The sequence below is a fragment of the Kogia breviceps genome, chromosome 4, assembly GCF_026419965.1.
Source record: "Kogia breviceps isolate mKogBre1 chromosome 4, mKogBre1 haplotype 1, whole genome shotgun sequence".
NCBI classification, from domain to species: domain Eukaryota; kingdom Metazoa; phylum Chordata; class Mammalia; order Artiodactyla; family Physeteridae; genus Kogia; species Kogia breviceps.
This window is the reverse complement of record NC_081313.1, coordinates 76,297,151-76,311,562: the sequence shown is the minus strand read 5'-3', so window position 1 is coordinate 76,311,562 and position 14,412 is coordinate 76,297,151. Positions and strand designations below refer to the sequence as shown.

The 14,412-nt window shown below is 37.3% G+C and overlaps 1 protein-coding gene across 13 annotated transcripts in view; it reads left to right on the top strand.

Moving 5' to 3' along the window:
• Positions 1-14,412, top strand: part of MCTP1 (multiple C2 and transmembrane domain containing 1) — a 540,048-nt gene that overhangs the window by 234,861 nt on the left and 290,775 nt on the right. For all 13 annotated transcript variants that reach the window (XM_067031360.1, XM_067031359.1, XM_067031357.1 and 10 more), the window contains exon 2: positions 1,196-1,310. In XM_067031360.1, the coding sequence (XP_066887461.1) occupies positions 1,196-1,310 (115 nt within the window). The remainder of the gene's footprint in view (positions 1-1,195; positions 1,311-14,412) is intronic.

The following is a 14,412-nucleotide window of genomic DNA, read 5'->3' as shown; positions in this document are numbered from 1 at the left end:
TGTGGGAGGAGGGAAAGGCTTGTAGATTTGTAGCCTGAGTGGCTGGGGGAAGGGTGCCAATATTCATACAAACAGGGATATCATGCAAAAAAGTGAATTCTTTTTTATTGCTACCAGAGGAGAAATGATAAGTTTAGGTTATCACTCAAAGTTGTGCTGCTTCTTATTTTAAATGATAATTGCTCCCATAGGAAATCTCCTCATCTTGGTCTTGAAACATTAACCAAAAAAACCTGCTTTCTAGCTGTATTTCATGTAAACTGTAGAATTAAAGAGCTGGAATGGTATCTACTGTTTGACCTTATCCATTCATATTATTCCAAAACAAAAGTATATTTCTTTTTGAAGTGGAAAAAATATATAAGGATTTAAAATCACCTCAAACATATGAAGAAAAGTAAGTTTTCCTGCTGTATTCAACGTGGCAGAAAGTATAAAATATGACCTGTAAAATTTTTGCTCTATGTTTCTCTTATGTTGTTTTCATAATAGTTATTCCTCTTGCTAGTGCATTTAGAACTCAATGCCTAGTATATTGTCACTAAAGATATTCTGTAGAGGTAGGCTTGCACAGATCTGTAGTTCTAGAAATAGCTTCTGCACCTTTAGTCCATAGAAAGCAGCATTAGGAATTTAACCCTACTGAGAATTTATTTCTTGCAAGTACTGTCAAAATGCTGGTTGAATTTATTTCTGTATAATTGCATCATATTTTATGTTGGGGCTAAAAAAGACATGTGTAATCTATCAGTATGAGCCCTTTTGCATGGATAAATGAATCAACAAAGTCACCTGAATAAATCATTTTACTTTTCAACTCAGTTACCCATACCTTTATTCTCCATTCATCACTGTTTGTGTTTTTACTTCAAACACTATTTCTTTGTTAGTCTTTCTTAGTTGAATTATGTGGGACTTTCCATGGGAAATGTTTTTCATATTTTATGTGTTATTCTAATCTGAGTTAAAACATAAATTCCTATAACTACTGTGTCTTTATTTTGAGTCTAAAGAATTTCATGAATTTCAAAACCTTCAGAGAACTGGGTGATTATGATGCTGTGTGAATTCATAAGATGATTTATTATATTGACTAATTCTTGGAGTTTGCACTTAGCTACACATGGGCCCCCATTGGAGGAAATAAAATAGAGATAATAAATTTAATATTTTTTATATTTTTCTTGGTTTTCAGAAAATAAATACTGCTGGAACCAGTAATGCAGATGTCCCCTTGGCTGATCCCAGAATGTACCAATTGGACATTACATTAAGAAGGGGTCAGAGTTTAGCTGCCCGAGATCGAGGAGGTAAGAACATAAGAAAAATTTCACCTGGAAGCTTATTCTCTGTGTTTTTGACAAACTTTGTTTTCCTTGTGGTTGCTTAAGTTAAAAAAAAATCAACTATAATATCAGTTTTAGAAGTTTCGGTTCAATGATGTGGCTCGAAATATCGTCTGACTCCTGTGACTGTAGAGGAAGAGGTTATGATGCAAGTTCGAAAACTCTGAATTGTTCCAACCCAGACAGCAAGGTCCCTACCAAACTGCTGACAAATTAGACTCTACATTATATATAATTAGTGACATAATCAGTTAAGTAGATGAAGCACATTTTTGAAGCCATATCAGAATTCAACTTTTCACACACCTGAAATTCTTTTTGCTGTGTAGATTTGCTCCATTAAATCCCCTGAAACTTCAGAGTCTTGGACTAACATCTCACCAAAACTTTGGAGATTCCCAGCAAGTGATTTTCTGAGGCTTGGTTGGACCTGGCAATAATCTCATGGTGGATTAAACAGGTCTCTGTAGTCCACGACGAAGGAAAAGACAAGGCAAATACTCTTTAGTTCCTGGATTCCGTATTTCAAGGCAATCTCCTGATGAACTTACCTGGGGTACGTTAATTATTCCTTGAACCCTGCTTAGGGGCAGGACAAAAGATAGACCCTAACCAGACCGTATAGCATCATCTTTTGCACGTTTCGAAATAACGCTGCTTCGGGATGTGGAGATCTGAGGGCCTACATTCCTAAAGGAAGCTGAATTTGGGTGTAATTCCTCCCACTAAGAAAGAGGAGAGCCCCTGAGCTTCTAACTCATTGTCAGACAACCTGCAGAGTGTTCCTGGCATCACAGGATCTTGTTTTTCTCTTCCCACTTTTTTTGACATCCATACTTAGGCAGTGAAAGGAACCAAATAAGACCATAATTTGTCATTTTTATCTCCTGTCTCTACAAAAATAAACTAGAGAAAATGAGTAACATAACAGTGAGTTTTGTAAGATTAGAGATGATACAAATAATAGATTTAATGTTTAAGTACAAACTAGTAAATATCAGAATATTCTTGATGAATGAAGGTATGATTAGAAATGTTAGAATTTAAACACAGGAGGAGTTTTCAAAATTAACCATCACGTTCAGTAGCTGAGGACAAATGTTTATGGAATTGAACTACTGGTCTCAAAAGAAGTTACAATTAGCTTGGAGGACAAAAATAATGCTATTAACATAGTATTATTTCACTGTATTTATAAAACATTTTTTAGTCTTCAGAGAAATCTTAATTACATTACATTACAACATTTGATCTAAAACAGAATTGAACCAGGTATCAGGAGATCAAAGTTTTAGTCCTAGATACGTCCTCCCAACAATATTAAATACATATGCACACAATTATTTATTGCAGAACTTTTTGTAATTATAAAATGCCCATAAATAGAAGAGGTGGTTAAATAAGCCATGGTACAACCACATGATGAAATAATATGCAACTGTAAAATAAATAAGGAAAATCTTAAGGAATTGTTGTGGAAAGTGTTACAGAATATATTATTAAGTGAAAAGGCAAAGTGCGAAGGGTATCAACATTATGAGATGTTTTAGGTAAGAAAGAAGGGAGTATAAGGGATTATGCATTATCTGTTCATTTCTCCAAAAAGAAATATCAGAAGTAAAATCCAGAAACGAATGAGATCGATAACATAACACAATATCGGTAAGAACACATGTCCAGAATGTGGGATAGGAATGGAGTAAAAGGGGTAAGGAGGAAGTCCTATATGCATTGTTGACAAGAATGTCAACAATATACTTGTCACTATACAAGTAAACTTTCTTGTATAGTTCTCTTTAACCATGGCAATATTATAGAAAGAAATGAATGAGTGAATGGATGGATGGATAGATAGATAGATAGGTAGGTTCCTGCATCCTGTTGATATCTATATCCACACCTCAGGGGAATGGGAATAAAACAACTAATCTAAGTGATTAAGTAAAACCATATTTGGGTTATATACTATAAAACTCAAGACAAAAAGAACGATATATAAATAATGTACTTCAGAGAATGATTTTCAGTTCTGAAACTACTTACTGCATGTGCTAGGAATGAGCAACTAAGTAAGTATATTGTAGATAAGAAGAGTCAGATTTCTTACTGCTGGAGAAAGAGGCCAAAGACATGGAATGGGGGAAAGCTAGAATGCACCTTGTGGTGTTAGAAAGGTATTGGTATGAACTGATGGTTTCTAATATATATACAGATAGATAGCAATTAAGATGGATAGAGGTGTGTGTGTGATCTCTCTGCTGAGAGGGCCTAGAAGCCATCACAAAAGGTGTAATGACAAACTAGAAATCCACATACTTTTGGCCCAGATCTTGGTTTCTAAATACAATTTCTCCAGTAAAAGTAAGCAGGGCTCCTGGAGAAATGTTTGATTGCACATCTGGGGCAAGGACAGCACAAGATGAGCCTGGAACATTTTGCAGTGCCAGAAAATAAGGAAGTACTGAAAAATTGATGTCAGAACGTCAAAATGAAATAGGAGCCAACTTAAAGGAGCTCCTAATGATCAAAACTGGGACGATTTCAGCAACAAAATAAATAGTGGTAAATAATGGATTATAACCCATAGAATAATATAAATATCTATGATTTCATACTGGTAAATACATAATTAAATAAATAGGTGAGAGATAAGGTAAAGCTTTTCCTTATGGTAGAATTCTAATGAACAAATGTAGACAGGAAAATAGAAATCACCTTTTAACAAACACCACCATAATAATTATTAAGGCAAAAATCATCAATTGAGGCTAAAACGATATGTACAAAATTATGTTGAGAAACAGGATATTTGCATCATTTCAAAGTATTGCCCCACAAGATACGTATAAATTACGTATAAGGGGAAAAAAGTAACTGTACTGTAGAGAAACTTGGAAGACATCCTTTTAAGAAAGTGCAAGGTTAACATCAGCAGTAATGAAACAGACAGACGTAATGACCCTGCTGATATGATGCTCTGAGAAAGGGACATCCTGTGTGACATTCTTGTCAACAATGCATAAAGTCAATGTCATCATGAGAAAACATCAGGCAAACTCTGGCAACATATGATGCCAGTTATCTGAGCTAAGTAGCATCTGCCCTCTGGGCAGTGCATGCACAATCTTGTTCCACCATTCTGTGTCTCCACAATTGTGAGTCTGGATGGCATTGTGTATGCACCACTATCTTTCTTGTAGTAGCAATTTATTCTCTCCAGATGCCTCTGCCCAAAATAGGAATTTTTTAAAGATAAAATGAGAGGGCCTTGTTCTTAAGAAAAATGGGAGAGAAAATATTACTTTGTAGAAGTGAAGAATATCCCAAAGTGTTTAAAATGCTAACTCTAATCCAGCTTCCCTATCTGACTCACTTGCCTGGCACTTATGAAGTTTTTAGTTGGTAGATATGAGAGGAGATATATAAACAAAGGAAACAACCTGAGTTAAGTTTGGAGTTGATTAAAATTTATCACCTGTAAATAACAGATGGTGTTAAGCATATGATTGGATAGATAGCATTGGGTCCCTTCAGATTTGTTAATTTTATATATCTACAGATATAGATATAGATATATAGCTGTATAATTTTGAGGGCCTGACATTTGGTCCCTTCAGATTTGTGAATTTTATATATCTACAGATATAGATATATAGATATATAATTTTGAGGGCCTGAATGGGGATTATGGTTGTGGAACTGGAGAAGGAAAGGAAAATGGGAGAGATGGTTTGGAGAATGTCCAGTAGCATCTGAGATTAATTGGGTGAGGGGGCTTCAAAAACCTATTGAGATTTTAAGGCTGCTGATGACTAGGAGCCGTGTGGACTTTGGAAAAAGGTGCGTGTAAGCAAAAGTATTTGTATAACTATTAGAATTAGCAGAAATTACACTCTCTTCTCATTTATTACCTTGATACCCTCACCTACTGCCCAGCAAAACCAAAATGCCTGTGCCTTCCATGTCCCATCTCACCCTTGCACAAAATAATGGAAGGGAAAACTCATTTCCACCATCCCCACCATCGCCAGAAGGTTGTTTCAACTTTGCATCTTCAGAATCTTTATATGTAATAGGGACTGAGGTGGGCTCAACAGGCAAAACTGGCCGTCATTCTTCCACTTTTATAACCTGTTTTACAGAACAACCAGCTAGCTTTTTGGAATGCTACTGCCTTTTTCTAAGTTTTATTATACCTGCTTTAAGCAGCCTGATGGACTAGAAAGTACATGACTTTCTAGGGAGTCTGACCAAATAATTTCAAAGCCAATCTCAGCATTTTATTAGCTGTGTGACTTTGAGTGAGCTGTACAGTCTCTCTGCTGTAATTGTAGGGTTCCAGATTTAGCAAATAAAAAATGCACAATACCTAGTTAAATTTAAATTTCAGATAACCCATTATCTTTTAATATAAATACATCTCATGAATCTAATCCACAGTATAATGAATATAGATAATATTATACTATAATTATGTAATGTGGTAAATATCACTACATTGGCAAACATATTACAGTATATCAATACATCAAAGTTAAATGCTGTACACCTTAAACTTACACAATGTTACATGTCAAATTTATTCAATAAAAAATAAATAATATAAATACATACATACCTCTCATGTGCTATTTGGAGTACTCCTTTACCAAAAAATTATTTGTTGTTTACCTGAAGTTCCAATTTAACTGAGTTCCTTGTTTTATCTAGCAGCCTTTTGACAACTGTCATATGTAGTTCTCTTTTTTAGTTTAATTGAGTTGGGCTTTTCAGGACTATATTATCATCTGTCACGTTTTGCAATTCATGTCTTGACAAGATTATTTGTATTGTTAGAAAAAAAAGAGCAATCCGTGTAGATATGTCTGGTGATAGCAATTCCCTACAACTTAATTCCTTGAAATTTGTATTGTGGAGGATGTATTAATTTCCAAGGGTTGCCTTAACATATTACCACAGACCTGGAGGCTTAGAACAACAGAAATTTATTATCTCAGTTCTGGAGTCCAAGAGTCAGAAAAGTCAAGTTGTGGTAGGCAGCACTCCTTCCAAAAGCTCTTGGGAAGAATTCTTCATCGCCTCTTCCAGCTTCTGGTGACTTCAGGCATTCCTTGGCTTGCGGCAGCATCACTCCAACCTTTGCTTCCATCTTCCCACTCTGTGTCTCCAAGCCTCAAACCTCCTCCTTCTTTCTCTCGTAAGGACAGTAGTCGTTGGATTTAGGGCCTGCCTTAAATCCAGTATGATCTCATCTCAAGATTCTTAAGTTAATTTTAGCTGCAAAAAGACTATTTCTAAATGAGGTTACATTGACAGGTACCGGGGGTTAGGACTTGTAATGTATATATACATTATATATAATGTATATATATGTACATTATATATACTATATATCATATATACTTATATTATATGCTTCTAGGAACATATACGTTCTGTTGTGTTTTTCCTGTCCTATTTTCATAGATGAAAAAAAACCACTCATTGACACACAAAGATTTCCTTGCTTCATGTTAATATAACTAGAGCCATACAATTACTAAATCTTGAGAATGAACTTCTATCTCGAGATTTTGTAAATGACTCCAAGACTACACATTTTTCCTAGAAAGCTTTTTATACTAGTCTTCACACTTCATTTATTTTGAGGCAGAAGCAAAGGGTCTGATGGCTCTTCTCCAAAGAGGTGCCATCCTTTACCGAATGTAAATCTGGAACTCCTTAAGACATAGAGCAAGTACTATACAAATTTTCTGAAGAAACTCTGAAGATGATATTTCCACATATAAAATGCAGTCATATTATACATAACAAAGTTAGGTTCACTCTTTCTTTTTTGCGGTACACGGGCCTCTCCCGTTGTGGAGCACAGGCTCCAGATGCGCAGGCTCAGCGGCCATGGCTTGAGGGCCCAGCCGTTCTGCAGCATGTGGGATCCTCCCGGACCAGGGCACGAACCCGTGTCCCCTGCATCGGCAGGCGGACTCTCAACCACCGTGCCACCAGGGAAGCCCTAGGTTCACTTTTAAATATGCTATCTCTTCTGCTATTATGGTTACAGATTTGCTTTGCTTAATTATATTTAGGTTGGAAGAGGGACCAATTTTTATTTAACCTTTACAAAAAAAAATACATTTGCCATGAAAAGTAAAAAGGCCCAGGATAGGCACTGTGTGTAATACCTGACGCTGTACCTCAGGAGTTGATAGACAAGGCCAATCAGTATGTATCCTATTTTCTTCAGAATCTGCATCGACTTTGGCAATGGTGGATTTTCTTTTTAAATATGATTTGATTATTTATAGATGCATTTGATTTAAAATAAGTATAATTTAATTCAGCCTCTGTTAATAAAGGATGATTTTAAGCTTAACTCATTTTAAAAGTGCATCTCTCTAGGGCTTCCCTGGTGGCCCAGTGGTTGAGAATCCGCCTGCCGATGCAGGGGATATGGGTTCGTGCCCCGGTCCGGGAAGATCCCACATGCCGCGGAGCGGCTGGGCCCGTGAGCCATGGCCGCTGAGCCTGCGCGTCCGGAGCCTGTGCCCCGCAATGGGAGAGGCCACAACAGTGAGAGGCCCGCGTACCAAAAAAAAAAAAAAAAAAAAAAAAAAAAAAAAAGTGCATCTCTGAGTTCCACTTATTAGAGACATCGTCCTTAAATTCACTTGAGGTTAATTAGCTTGCTTTCATAGTTTTCCATATCTAGATTTCTTAAAGGATATGCTCCTTCTTGGTGTAAGGATAAAGGAAATTTTACGTGTTCATGGGTTTCAGTGCATTGTGCCTACAGGGAGAAATATTCTCAGGAATTTAGTTACACATTCTCTGAACTTAGATCATATAAAGTATACAAAATTACCCTTTCTATAAATTTTGAAAGGTCAATTGGCACAGTTGTACCAACAATGTAAACCCTTTCCTAATTGGTAAGCTGTTTAATATACTCAAACCTATATAAGGTTATGTATGGCCCATTAATTAAGATTATTTTAAGAGAGAGCCTTCATTCTAATTAGCAATAAATTAGTCTTCTGAATTTTGGATTAGAGAGGAAGTGAAAAGGTCTGTGGGGCTTTATTAGTGCTTATCATAAAATAAGCCATTAAAAATAATAGCCACAATATTCTAAAGCAAATAACTACAATTAGATATGTCTCTTTGCTTTTACAAGGTGCTATTTCTTTATCTGCTGATCTTGGGTTCACAGTCTACTTTCACAAAGTCATCTGTCCTTGGACCAAAATAGTCCTGGAAATCCTGACTTTCAAGTCCACTGGCTCAGTTGGTCAGGTATCTACTCTTGGTGGCAATCTCAGCTTACATTTGGAAACCTCAGCCATGGGTTTATTCTTAGCAGCCTCAACAATCTTCTCCACCAAATTCTGAGACTTACTTTCTAATTTTAACGAAAGACGCAATGTCTGATCTTTAGCTTACAGTGGTAACCTTTAGGCAAGCAGGAGGCGAAAAAAGAGGCCACACATTGGTGGTAGACGGAATGCTTCTGGTTAATTTATTACAGAAACCAATCATACCAGAATGAAAGAGAGTAGAATCTCCTATTGGAAGTGATCACATAAGCATCGGGCAATAGGGTCATCAGGTGATGATTACCCTGAGGGGAAAAATATGTTAGGGACAATGAAGACATTGGCAAATCTTCAAAACCTTGCAATCAATACTATAGAGCATGCACCAAAAGCATCTCCAATTGATAAAAAGTGTTTTAAAACTACAAATAAAATTCTTCCTAGAAGTAAATTTATTGACAGCCATTGCATCATCCTTTGTGCTTAAGTATGAACATGCTTCCACTCCCAGATTCCAATGGGGCCTGTAATTGCATATCTAAAAGTAATACTTTATTGATATAAAACTGACCTTGGGTAGACTGAGCTTTTCTTTTTGTTTTGAAAACTTTCCCCTATCCCCAAAAAGAATATTCCACGCCCATTTTGACCCCCTAGATTCAAGTAAACATCAGACCCACAAGACTATCCACAAGACTCTCCAAGGCCACACTTGACACCACTTCAGGAGGATATAGGGCAGGAACCACAGTTCAGCAGCAAGACAGCCTCAACTATCGCTTGCTGCAGCCCATGCAGCAGCCCCTGCAGCCATCCGGGAGATATCTTCCTTAGCTACCAGGTAACACAGTGCAGATGGAAAAAGACAAGATCGCATTGAGCAGGTGCGGGAGCCTCTATGGTGTAAAAGCCTCCTTTCTCACAGGAGCTAGTATCTCTTGTAACTACTTCATAGTTTCCAGGGACATGCCCAGTTACAAGAATCATTACATTCAGAAGCCCAAAGATATGGTTTCCTAACAGGTGTTTCTACTTCTCCCAGTCTAGATGAAATTTACCAACCAGGGCATCATTTTTACCTTGTGTCGCTTAACAACATAGTTGACATACTATCTGTTGAGGGTTATAAGGGAAATACAGAGTTAACCAAAGGTTGCATTCTCATGAAGAAGAAGGAAATCGTTTCCTCATACTGGGGCAAGCACTGAGAGCATTAAGAAAATACAGGGCATTCCAGTTGTGCCTAATTGTATCAGTCGGCCCCTCCTCGCTCAAGTGCCACAGGAAGGGTTTCAAGTTGACGTGATTTCAAGCCTTTGGTGCTACCTAGCAGCTGTTGAAGAAGCATCAGAGTTGCTTTGGATGTAGAATACCCTGCCAGATGTGTTAGTCCAAATTGAGGGGCTGACCTTGGAGAAGAGAAAAATCAAAGAGAATTTTCAGACAAACACACAAATGCTCAAGGATGAGAAATAGCTACAACCTGTCTGTATTATTAGTCAAAGTAACAACACTTTATAGCACCCATAACAAAGGAAAACAACAAACAGTTTACTGATTTTAGGTTGTGTAGACATAACAGACCCTTATTATTCTTTGCTTATTTTTTTAAAATAAATGACCATGGTCATAAAATACACAACATCACAGTAAAAGCAGACTCTTTTGAAAGTATGTATTCAGTTGGGGCAAGGCAAAACCTTTCTTCTACGCAGAAAGCAATAAATTTTTTTACTACCTTGTATTGAGAACAGTCTTGGTACTCAATGACCATTTTTCTTTCTAAGCTACCAGTTCTCTGCTATACATAAACTTCTTTTAAAAAATGATTTTATTTAAAATTTTTTCATCTTAAATTTATTGGGGTATAATTTGCATAGAGGAAAACTTAGTTTGATGAGTTTGACAGAAAAATACAGTCGTAACTACCATCAAAATAAAAATATAGAACATTTCTCATCGCCTTACAAAGTTCCCTCATGATCCTTTATGGCTAATTCTCTCCTTACGCTCCTAGCCCCTGGCAACAACTGATTTGATACCTGTAAAAATCATTTTAAATTACCTCAGTATGTATATATTTTAAATATGGGCAGATGTATATGAAATAATGATAGATAATAAATTTTAGAGATTGAATAGATTTAATTTTATAAAGCACGATACTTTTTTACAGCAGTAATTTTTTTTTTTTTTTCCTGTACATGGGCTTCTAACTGTTGTGGCCTCTCCCGTTGCGGAGCACAGGCTCCGGACGCGCAGGCTCAGCAGCCATGGCTCACGGGCCCAGCCGCTCCGCGGCATGTGGGGTCTTCCTACACCGGGGCACGAACCTGTGTCCCCTGCATTGGCAGGCGGACTCCCAACCACTGCGCCACCAGGGAAGCCCTGCAGCAGTAATTTTATCCTTGTAATTTAATGCTATTTACATTGCAAATGTATTTACATATTGAAAGAATACATAAATAAAATCTACTCAGTGAACCCCAGTGTAAATTATGGATTTTGAGTGATGATGATGTGTCAATGTAGGCTTATCGGTGCAAAGTACCACTCGGGTTGGGGATGATGGTAGATGGGGAGGCTGTGCTCGTGTAGGGGGAGGGGTATGTGGAACTCTCTACTTTCCACTCAGTTTTGCTGTGAGCCTAATACTTCTCTAAAATATAAAGTCTATTAAAAAAAAAAAAAAACCGCTGCTCTGTGGTGATCAGGTACCTTTGCTCTGTCTCTATCTTAATTTAGTTTAAGTACACAAAATAATAGAACTACAGTTGACATTAAAAACTTATCAGAATCCTAAAATTTTACTCAAGGAATACGAATGAAATAGCATGCAGCACTGTCTGAAGTTTCAAGCAATCATGTTTTTAAAAATAAACTTACTACTTATTTTAATTCAGTTTGGTTACATGCACACTTCTATCCATGCAATCTTAAATTTAGTGTAATTAATGATCACTCGTCTGTTCTGTAAGACAAGTATGCAAATTTTCCAGTTTTCTGTTATAAAATCAATCTGATTGACATGAACTAAATGTTATGTTATATATCTCTTTCTGATTTAGGCAAAGAGAACATGTTTAGTTGTCTTTTTAAACAAATTTAACCAAACAATTTAAGTTATTCAAGTATTTTCTGTGATCAGGAATACTGAGTACTTAATTAACTTGAGTCAACTTGAAGAATTTTTTATAATTACCTAATATTTCTTTACCAAGTAATACTAACTGTTTTAACTCTTGCTTTAAAGTCTGAAGATAAAAAAGTTTTTTTAAGGGTGGGCTGTTAGCATTTATTTTGTGCTTCACCTTATTTTAGCAACCAAGACACCCAATAACTAAACCTACCATTCCCTGTGAGCACTTTTTTCTTCCATTTATGTGGGGACAGGACATTTGTGACTCCTTGTTCTAAATGTATGTGCATCTATTAATCTCTAAACCAGTCAAAATTTGTGCTATTAAATTTGAGAGACTATACAGTTTTGATTTCCCTCTGGAGGCAGGTAAAGGCACATTGTCAAAAAGAAAATTTCTGCATTAACATTGTTTAGGGAATAGCTCTTTTACCCCTGGGGAGAAAGTTAACTTGCTCAATTGTTTGTTTTAAAAGTAGAGCTATTTATTTAGTTCATATTCTGCAAGAAAGTATCCCTTTCTTTTTCAAGTTCTTGTGAAATTAGCGATAAGATTTTTTTGTTATTTTTATAGTAGACTTACTCATTTAACTTGATGTTCTTATAATGTACACAGTCATCCTTAATTTTTTAGAACTACTCTTTAAAAAATGGGTAGATGTAGATATACAGCAGTGATTCTCAAAGTTGAGTCACTAGACCAGCAGCATCAGAATCACTTTGGAACTTTGGAATCTTTGGGCACCACCCCAGGTCTACTGAATCCTAAACTCTAGGCGTGCGGCCCATCTATCTGTGTTTTAAGAAAATTTCTAGGTGATAGTGATGCATGCTTAAGTTTGAAAACCAATGATGTAAATGTCCTAAGAATCTAGCCACATGGAACTGCTCAAATACAACTCAGAGACCACAGAATTTCTCATATCTAACCATTCTCTAGAAACCCATAAAACCATTTTGGGCTCCCCTTCCTGGAGCCCCTGATGTCTGCTCAATACTTAACTCTCTCTCCAGTCTCACTTCTCACTCACCATCTCACCTCTCTTGGGTCAAATGTTAGATGGCAAGATGCCATAAAACCACAGTACAGGAGCCCTTTCAAATGGCCCTTAGACTGTACAGCAAGGAGCTCTGAACATGAGCTGGAATGGCCACACTTTTGAAAAGCCTAGTAGTTTGTTGGTCATAGCTGCTCTTAAAGAGGAAGGTCAGGGAAACACAAGGAATCTAGAGTGTTCTTGTGTTGTTCCTTGATTTAGAAGCTGACATCTGCTTGACTTTGATGTTCCTATGAAGCAGGCTCTGTGGGTCCTCCAAGAATTGTGGCTAAAACTGACTGAAAATTTCAGTCAATTGAGTTATGAGAGTGTATCAGAAACTTACTACAAACCTTTCTGCAAGTAAAAAGGCCCCTGGTAGGCCAATTTAAAGATTCACTCTTAAGAACATCTTATTGATAAGTTTTTAATAGCTATATCTATTTTATTGATGAAAAATTAGTCGATCTAAGAAAGAAATGGAAAATTTTATTTGAGCCAAATTGAGGATTATAACCTAGGAACAGCCTCTCAAAAAGCTCCAAGAACTGTTCTGCCCATTAGAGGTCAAAGCACAGTTATAAAATTTTTTGAAGCTTAGGGCTGTACGTTAAGTGACGTATCATTGACAGTCTATACAATCTAATGGATAGTGGATTATGATACATCTGCCGATGGGGAGGTCTGATTAATGTATAATGCAGATGCACAATGCATAGTAGAGGGGAGAGGAGAGGCCAAAGGGCAGAGAAAATTTTTTAATGTTTAAATTTTCTTGTCTTGCCATAAAATATCAATTTTATTTCACATTTTTTTCCTAAAAGCAAACCAGGTTTCTAGATCAAAGATCAGATGTTATTATTTATAGGATTTGTTCCCCATGCTCTACTCTCTCCCTTTGGGGAGATGCAATGAGAGCAAATGTCAGCTGCGAACACAAGGGGTCTGTTCTGTAGGAAAAGAACCCCCAAATTATGCGATGTGAAGTTTCTATAAGAACTGCTGCACAGCAACCCTTCTTGAGAGAGAAAAAGAACACATCTTCCTAACGTAAACATATCCTCTCTTAGGAACAGAGAGGGTTCTTAGATTTTTACAACCATTTAAAATGTAGGGCTTCCCTGGTGGCGCAGTGGTTGAGAGTCCGCCTGCCAATGCAGGGGACACGGGTTCGTGCCCCAGTCCGGGAAGATCCCACATGCCGCGGAGCTGCTGGGCCCGTGAGCCATGGCCGCTGAGCCTGCGCGTCCGGAGCCTGTGCTCCACAACGGGAGAGGCCGCAACAGTGAGAGGCCCGCGTACCGCAAAACAAACAAACAAACAAAAAAAAACAAACGCGTACCGCAAACAAAACAAAACAAACAAAAAAATAAAATGTAAACTCATAGCTCTAAGCCTATCATATGGTCAGGCCACTCAAGATGACTATTCTCTTGCTCTCTGTGCATCCCCTGCTCAATCAGTCTCTGCTTCCCCTACCCCTACTCACCTGACTGACCTTCTTTCTTAATCATAGAGCTTAATGAGTAACTGCCTACCTGCTTGCCCACCACCCACCCCTCCACCCCTCCCCCAGC